This window comes from Poecilia formosa, unplaced genomic scaffold (assembly GCF_000485575.1).
Source record: "Poecilia formosa unplaced genomic scaffold, Poecilia_formosa-5.1.2 Scaffold396, whole genome shotgun sequence".
Lineage (NCBI taxonomy): Eukaryota > Metazoa > Chordata > Actinopteri > Cyprinodontiformes > Poeciliidae > Poecilia > Poecilia formosa.
Genome location: NW_006800335.1, coordinates 87,754 through 96,953, shown reverse-complemented (window position 1 = coordinate 96,953; position 9,200 = coordinate 87,754). Strand labels below are relative to the sequence as shown.

At 40.7% G+C, this 9,200-nt stretch overlaps 2 protein-coding genes across 5 annotated transcripts in view; both read left to right on the top strand.

Moving 5' to 3' along the window:
* Positions 1-533: 533 nt before the first annotated feature.
* On the top strand, positions 534-6,679 carry LOC103154697 (transmembrane gamma-carboxyglutamic acid protein 2-like). Its single transcript, XM_007576070.2, has 3 exons — positions 534-1,509; positions 3,147-3,296; positions 6,300-6,679. The coding sequence occupies exons 1-3, from the start codon at positions 1,298-1,300 to the stop codon at positions 6,337-6,339; spliced, it is 402 nt and encodes a 133-aa protein (XP_007576132.1). The 5' UTR covers positions 534-1,297; the 3' UTR covers positions 6,340-6,679.
* A 495-nt stretch (positions 6,680-7,174) lies between these two features.
* LOC103154717 (proline-rich protein 12-like) overlaps positions 7,175-9,200 on the top strand; it is an 88,280-nt gene continuing 86,254 nt past the window's right edge. For 2 of the 4 annotated variants that reach the window (XM_016662948.1, XM_016662946.1), the window contains exon 1: positions 7,178-7,347. In XM_016662948.1, the coding sequence (XP_016518434.1) occupies positions 7,265-7,347 (83 nt within the window). In that variant the 5' untranslated portion in view covers positions 7,178-7,264. Of the gene's footprint in view, positions 7,348-9,200 lie in introns of all 4 variants that reach the window. The other 2 variants (XM_016662949.1, XM_016662947.1) reach the window with 2 other exon arrangements.

Here is a 9,200-nt window from a genome sequence, read left to right as displayed (position 1 = left end):
ACAATATTCATATCAAATTGGATAAAACATTTCACAAAGTAATTGTTTGTGAATTTTTAACTAATTTTAATGGCAGCAAATATGTAAAAGTAAAATATTTCTGATGATAAAATTGTCAAACAGTGCGGCTTATTATGTTGTACAAAAAACCAAAACAAAACAAAAAAATAATTTTAGTACATGTTATTATGTGTCAGAAGAGGGCTTTGAAAATAATAATACCAAAAAAAAAAAAAAATTGACCAAAAGGGCACTTTGGGGCAAGGAGTAAAAAGGGCAGGTGCTCAAGCACCCCCAGCCCTCCCCTCTGCACGTGCCTGTCGGTTGTGGTCGGGTCCTACTGTCATGATCGGTAGTGGTGAGCGGTGAGGGAGACGCAGGCAAGCCCAGGTTGTCATAATGAAGATGTTTAATGAATAAATTCCAAAGTAACAGATAGACGACGACAAAGTGCAAACAACGAGGACCCAACAACAGACAAAGACAACAGGTGGGCTTAAATACACAAAGAGGGTAATCAGGGAAAGAGAAACACCTGGGAACAATCAACAGAGAAGACAGGACATCACAGAGACTCACAGGGGAACAGGACACAGAAAAACATCAAGAAACAAATGCACGGAAACACAGAACCCAACAACAGGCTGATTCCATAAATTAGAATATGACTGGAAAGTTTCCTTTGTCAGTAGTTCCATCACCAAGTGAAAGACATTATATAGATTACTTCCGTTTTAACATATTTATATTTTGTAGTATGTTTATTCCAGTAACTGTGTAACTTCATGTCCATTGGCTGACGTCGGTGCTACATCATCTGAAACCCAGCAATTGCAAATGCAAAATAAAGCAGAAAATAGTGTTATTAAAGCTAAATAAATTTCTAGGTAACCAAATTAAATCTTGAGAAAAGACTAAAACACAAAACAAAAACACAAAACAGGTTTCTAAAAACCAAGACAAACGCTATTAAAATCAAAGTCAGAAACCAGGACTAAAACAATACGTGTAGTAAAATAATGAATTGAATATTCCCAGGAAATCATTTCAGTTTTGCTTGTCTGTTAAAAAAAAAGCTTAAATGAAAGACCAAATCCATTGTTTAGCTAGCATTTTGGAAAACTGTGTAACTATTCTTTAAATAATTTTTATTGAATTATCGGTAAAAAGCAATACATTTTAACCTCATCTACAAAAGCATCAGTCAACTGTCTGCATATTACGAATTTCAGGGAGTTTTTGTTGCCAGCAAACAGAACTGTTATAAGAAGTGAGAATTCACAGTAAAATATAAATTATGAAAGCAGATCAGCTCAATAGAGTGCAGACACATTTTGTTTTTATTATTTGTAACAAACATTTTATTCTAGCAAATCCAAATACCTCCAACTTGGATGTTTCTGGGTTGGTGGCGGGAATCCTGGCCATCGTAGTGACTGCTGTTATCGCCACGGTCCTTGGAGTCTACTGCTACAAAAACAAGAAGAAACCCAAGACGAGGTCTGGCCGGTACGTTTACGTCAAAGTGCGAAATTTTACTAACAATTCAGAACAAATCATCAAAATAAAAGGTAAATTTTAAACACAGTTAACACTAAAGCAGTGGTCTCAAACAGTATTCCTGGAGGGACACAGTCCTGAAACTTCTAGATGTGCCCCTCGAATTAAATGGTAGCCACACAGGTAAGCCCACTAGAAGGAAACAAACGCACCCAGTATAACTCGTTCATTCTACTTCCCGAGAGGTTACCAGGTGATGGTGCTCTTTAGTTCCAAGCGTGAGCAGAAAATGATTCTCAAGCAAGCAGAGGTTTGCAAGCAGAAATGTGATCAGACAAGTTCTGAGCGTGAAGAGAAAGATTTGAGAAAGCACAGTGAATCTTTGAAAGAGAGCAGAAGTTTTGAGTACAAGCATTTACAAGTTTTGAGAAGAAAGACACCAAGTCCTGCTTTCCGACAGAAAATATGTGCTCTCAAATTATGGCAGAAAAATTCACCCATAGAGGAGGCATTACCCTGCTGAAAGAGGCCACTGGCTGCTCGAAACAAGTTTTCTATAAAAGGATGTGTACAGTCTGTAGTGATTTGTGTCTGTAGTGATTTGATGAAAACACTAGTGTGAATTATTCTTCTCCATTAAATAAATGTACTCAATTGGACCCTAGGCAGGCTTTTCAAAATAAAAGCGGACCTCCGGTTTATGTTTGATCCATGTTTCTCTCCTGCGGCTTGAAAAATGTAAAACTTTGTGTTAATTGGTTTGCTAAAGGAAATCATGTATCTGAAAATAAACTAAAACATATTATGTGGGCAAACAGTTCTGTAAACCACATATGTGCTACCTCAATCAAAATTGCTGACATTTGACATGCAAAAAAATCTTTCAGATTACATAAACAATACCTTACCAGGTACTTCTCTCACTTCAGGATGACACAGGGACACCTATAAGACCAATTTTAACTGAGGTTGCACATATGTGCTTTACAGGATTTTTTGCCCACACAATATGCCATAGAGTCTATGGCATGGCGTTGCCCTCGGGCAACAAACCACATTTCTGTACCTCACGTTGCTCCTTTATTTTATTTTTTGGGGGGAATGATTTAAAATACCTCTAGACATATTTTTGTCCAAATAAGAGAGGTATTGAGGTTCATGTGACCTTTTACTTAGAAGAGGAGCAGTCCTTTTTATGAAGCGGAGGTGCATGCTACACCTTGCCTCCTACTTGTAAGTTATACATCACTTTTCTTCATGTTTAAATTTGGGTCGCTCTAAAAATATTTTAATATCTGAGTATGTAAAGAAGCATTATATTATATTTCAAGACAATTTTTTTATAATTTGATAGCGAATGTGAGAGAGTTTGACTGTGAATGTAAGAGAGTTTGATAGCGAATGTAAGAGAGTTTGATAGCGAATGTAAGAGAGTTTGATAGCGAATGTAAGAGAGTTTGATAGCGAATGTAAGAGAGTTTGACAGTACGTGTAAGAGTTTGATAGTACGTGTAAGAGAGTTTGACTGTGAGTGTAAGAGAGTTTGATAGTGAATGTAAGAGAGTTTGATAGTATGTGTAAGAGAGTTTGTAAGTTTTGGCCCATGGGGCCTCTCATTTTTATTTTATGTCCTTGCTCTGCTCTAGTGCTCCAGTCAGAATGGGAGCAGATGGGGCCCCAGTCCCGGAGGCGGTGTCCCTGTCTGGAGTGGTGGTCCCACCTCCACCGTTACCCAGCTACAATGAAGCTTTGATCCACAGTGGACAGCATGATGCTCCTCCACCACCTTATTCAGGGTAAGTGGGTGGGGTAGTTAACATGTACAGACGTCCAATACGTTCAATACTCTGATGGAACTTAAGAAAACAAATGTGGCCCCAGTTATACTATGACGGCAAACAGACTTTGTTGAACATCTCTTAAACATTTATATGACTGGCAAAACACAGGGAACCCCTGGCTGGAGAGCTCATTCACCAGCCTCATTCATACAGTGCAGTGAACACTGTATTCAATAGCAGTGTTCACCGCAATGTCATGGGTTTTCAGTGGAATAACTCTGCCACCTAGTGTACAGGGGGCCAATCTCAATAGGCAGTCTGCATATTCATATTTGTTACAATCACAAAACTTCAATCTGAGTTCAAAAGAATTTAATGTGGAAAAACAGAAACAAAGTTGTGTCGAACTAATAAGTGGATAGAAATAATACTATTTATGTGTCTTTTCCTTAATATATTGTAATGCGAAATATACAAAACAATAGTGTAGAATAAATGTCTGTTAACTGTGGCAAACCTTCATCCCGTCTAGTTGGATACCCAGTAATAATATGTAGTGTACTAACTACTTTCAGAAGTTAACAACTTTGGTAAATGAAGTACGCCTCAGTGTGATCTATATGGCAGGCTATGGCACAGCTGCAAACTTACCAAAACTTGGCAGCCCATCTACTGACATGCCTGGTAAGGACTTAGCAGACAAGTGACTAAGGGTGTTTCCATCTGGTGGACGAGTAGACTCGGTTCGATTGGGGACCAACATTTCGACACTTGTTACTTTTTCAGTTGGTGCGGTTCACCTTCAAACTGCACTGTGTCAAATGAGTTAATTTGACACAGTGCAGAAACACTGTGTCACTTTGACACCTGTTTCAGGCCTTCACTTGTAGTTGCACTGTATCAGAGACCACTGAAGGAAACAGCATGAAAACTTCTGAAGAAAACAGAGCACAACGTCTTTCTTCACAAAATGGAAACAAAAATGGAGTGGGATCAGATAGTGGTTATAGAATTTCTCATTTTTCTTTGGCAAAAGACCATGAGCCATTTCTTACACTAGCTCTAGACTCACATGTTTGTTTTAGTTGTATTTAACCAGAATGTCCTGAGCTTTATTCCGCTTTCTGCTTTTTGAGTGTTGAGTTTTGACTTTACTACACCTCTGTTGTATCGGGCACAAAGATGTTAGCAGTAGACCCTTTAGGTTTTGCAAACCCTAAAGTTTCCATTGATCCACAGACTTTGGAGGTCAAGTGAAAAACCTTTGCCTTCTCAAACCATTCTTGAAGCGTATTTACTTGGTGGAAAGTTTTCTATAAGGTTTCTATAAAGGGATCTACACAGTGTGTAGTACTGCCTAGGACAGAAGTTCCCAAACTGTGGGGCGTGCCCCCTAGGGGGGGCGCCGTGCCATTGCAAGGGGGTCGCGGGAAGTCAAATTAACTCATTTGACACAGTGCAGTTTGAAAGTGAACCGCACCAATTGAAAAAAACAACAACAAAAAAACCATTAACGGTGTATGCGCTGGGTTTTTACCTTAGAATGGCCAACTCTCTGTTATTCCTATGTCAATTTGATACAGTAGAGGCTTCCACACTTCCCATATCTGTGTCCTCTGTCACTTTTATCAGCAGTTAAAACTGTTTAATCCATTGTTAATATGTCATAACCTGTTTTTCTAAGCCGCTGTTCTATCAGATAGCCATACGCTGTCAGGATAGCATACACGCAGTGAGTACGCAGTGAGTCAGACTTCTTAATGCATGAGCATTAAGAAGTCTGACCGTTAGCGGAGTTGTCAGTTCAGCATACGCAACAAGTTATGACGAAAATAAGTCATTAAATTGTTTATAATATGATAACTAGATAGATATACATGCGTTGTCATGGTTTCAAAGTGTATTTAAAGCAGGGTCTAGCTGCAGCTGCAGTCAACTACAACACACGCCCGTGTAAAACTCATTAACCTACTTAACCGCTAGTCAGGATGCCATACAGCTGTTAATAACAAAGTGTATGAAGATCTACGTCATGATTCTATGTTGATGATTAAATAAAATCATATGGTAATAACAGCGTATACATGTCTGAGCTAAGCGTATGACTATCTGACAACGTATGCTGATCTATCAGAACACCGCCTTTAAACGCAACATGAGCGCTTCGACGCTCGCGCTGGGTTTACACCTGTGCAGCAGTGAAGGAGACCTGCTGCTGCTGGGCAGAGCTACGCAGGTGTGTTAGAATCACGGCAGCAAACCAGCAAACGCAAAGAACTTTACACAGTTTTTCCCCCAAACTAACCGACTGTTGAGTAAAGCTGTTAGATACAGGTAAAGTTAGCTAAAAGATGACTAGCTAGCTAATATCAATACAGCACCTTAAGCTTAACAAGTAGCCTGTAGGCTACTGGTGTTGTTGTCTATGTCCAGCTACATGCATTCAATTTTACCCCCAAAAAAGTTGATTACCCCCCCCCCCCCCCCCCCCACACATCGTTCAACCAGAGAGCTATTTGAAATCCATCAGGGGGCCCCAGAAAATGTTTGGAAACCACTGGGGGGGCCCAGGAGAAAAAGTTTGGGAACCACTGGCCTAGGAATCCAAGTAACAGACTCATGGAAGGAACTCAAGGTTCAGTAGAACACACCATCACACTCTCTCCACTGGATGCATCATGATGCCATGTGTTTCTAGTGAATTATGCACTCACACCCTGGCATCCATTTGATTTTGAAGAAAATGTAATCCACTGGACCAAGCTGCCTTCTTCCATTGTTCTGAGGACAAGTCAGTATGAACACAAACTGGACTGCTGCTAAGGCACATATGCAATAAATTGTAATGATGTTGCGCATAATTAATGTATGTATGCATTTGATTGAAGGCTTGTGCTGTATTCTGTAGCACTTATATCACCTCATCACTTTCTAACATGTCAGAGCACCACTGTCTTTTATGGCCTGACACTAGACTGCTACATATTCTATAATTATACTTCCTATCTCTGACCACAGGGGTGCGCCATCAGAACCCGCTGAACCAGGAGATGACTAATGAGAAAGGTGGCCCTGGTGGGAGCGTCTTTTTTCTGTGCCTGATGTCTAACTGAGAGAACTTTATGCCTTTTGTTTACTGTTGCTTGTTTGCAATAAATATGCAATAAATATGCATGATGAATGCATATTTATTGTAGAACATATCCACCCCAGAATGCTCACACCTGGTTAAACAATGTGCACACATGAGATTCATATGATTATTTTTGAGATGGGTGATGTTCACTTTTGGTGGTTCTGCAGTTCACCCCAAGATGATTTATGCAAAAGAACTAAAAGAGGTTCACATTATTTTTACACAGTGCAATGTTTTATAAAAATAAATGTATAGACATGTGTCCAGGTGTTTTGAATTAGTCCCACATATTCACCTAAATGTTGTGAGTCCTTGAATCTCTCTACATGTGTTGGCTCTGATTCTTGATATTTCCTCACAGGGATATAAATCTACAGTCTTCCAATACATGTTAGACACGCAGTGTGTTTGTGTGTTACACAGATAAGCTCAGTCATTTCATCTCAGAAAAATGGCGTCTTGTGAACAATATGAGGGAAATAGCTTCAGTGTACTTGCGAGGCAGGAGCAGCTGTGCGACTGAATCCAGCCTCTGGCTCATCAAAGTAGCTCCAGAACACGCAGCATCTGCTCTGTGGCCCATCAACTTAATACAACAGACAATAGACAGGGAAATATATGAGAAGAGAGGCGAGGGGAGGAGGTGCTCCTGGCTGCTGTATCTCCCCTCTTTCTCTCCCCCCGCCCCCCATTTCACCGAGTCTACAGGCTCGTCAAACAGAGAAATAAACAGAATCGAGCGCTGAGGAGAGAGGACGGTCCTCCAACCCTCCCTCCCCCTCCCCTCGTCTCTCTCTCTCTCTCGCGCGCGCGCTATCTGTCCATCTTCATCCAGCCTCTTCTTTTCATGGAGAGGAATTATCCCACAGCAGGATTTGGAGACCTAGGGGCTGGGACGGGATGGAATTACGACAGATCGGCGAAAGCAAGGTAAGCATGTGGTGGTGGGAAGGAAGGAGGCTCAGATGAAACAATGCCAGTGAACAGTGCTGCCTGCGCCGCTGCATTCAGCCACAGAGGCACGGTGCTGCTGCTGGCGCTTCACGGCCACCAGTCTCAGGTACAGCAAGCAGTATTGTCATCCAGGAAAGGGGAGGGGTGTCGGGGGCTGTCTCTAACTAAAATGCATGGAATGCGTTGGAAGGTTAATAGTGATCTGAAGACCAAGGAGAGGAGAAATATGAAGGGGGATGGGTTGTTGCGAGCAGAGACTAATAAAAATAAGAGAAATGACTTGCAGGTTTCATCACTGCATTGTCTCCTGTCTCCTTTGTCTTGCTTATTGGCTTCACCAGTGCATGACAGGTCTCCCCGGCTGCTGTACTGGAACGCCACTTAATTAGATATTTTCAAAATTAAAAGAGATTTACTGTCAGCAGTCATCAGGCAAAGTAATGCAATACACGGATCTACTGACAAGTGAAAGAGAGCGCAGAGGTACGTATGTTTCTGATCTGAGTGGAGAACAAAAGTTCCCTGTCTCTGCTCGAGCCGTGTACCTGCCGAGGTGCGCGGGGCGGCTCGAGCTCAATCAACTGACGCAACTGGAACATAAAGGTGGGAACGTTCTTTCCTTATCAGTGAACAATACTTTACAGTAATGTCACATGACAGACGACGTTGTTCAGGATATCACGCCGTTTAATTTTACGCGGTAGGGCTAACACTTCCACAATGTTAATAGTTTCGGCTCCTGCTCGCAGGATGTTTCCCACGGTAGGAGGCTGGAGACCTGTCCGTTGACGGATACGTCGAGTTTAATCAAGCTCACGGTAGACTTTGTGGGTATGTGTCTGTAAATTGGGGGGAGGCAGATTAAATGCAGCGTCCTTTCACGACCACATTGTCTTTAAAGGGCGGCCTGAGAGTTACGTTAAAGTTAGCATAGCTCCGTGTTAGCTTTTGTCCACATTAGCGGTCGCCTTGACAACCACATCAGTCTACCGTCTAGGCATGCAAGCTGATTGGAGTGAGATTGTGGTTTACTCCACTATCTTCCGGCCCAACTGTTGATGTATTAACAGGTTATGTGAATAAGCTGGTCCAGCTTCAATCACTATTCATGTCTGCAGTCTGTATTTCATGTGAAAACGGCATCTATTATCACTGGGAAAACTTACTTTTTTTATCATAATAATAAAACTAATAATAATAATAATAATAATAGCGTTCTATATAAGACACTGGTATTTGGGAAGACCAAATTCTAGCAAAGTTGTAATCATATGAAAATGAAATAATTGATATCTTCGCTCTCTCTGGAAGTTTAGATGAGTTAAAAGGTTTGTGTAACTCTTCTTGTCTAGTTGTCGGTTACCTAGTACAATACAGAACTAGAGAAATGGCTGTTCCTAGCGAAACAGCCGTGAGAATGCATATTTGCAAAATGACTGCTGCAGAAATGCAAGAAAAAGTAGAGAAAAGCGTTAGAAGTAGGAAATAGCAGAAGAAATTGAAATAGTTAAAACAGTGAAATTGAAATAGTTTAAACAGTTGAACAGTGAAACATAGCAAACAGTAGAAATTAGCTGAAGCACAAATTAGTACACAACCAGAAATATCTAAAGAAGTGAAACTTAACATAAAGGGCCAAAGAAGCATATTTGCAGAATGATTGATGGAGAAATATAAGAAACTTGAGAACAAACGGTAAGAAGATGGAAAAAAGCATAAGAAAGCTAGTCACATATTGTATAAATCATTTGCCAAGTAGTGACACTTAGTAAAGGTGTCACTACTTTACTAGTAGTGACACTACTAGTCACTACTAGTAGTGACTAGTA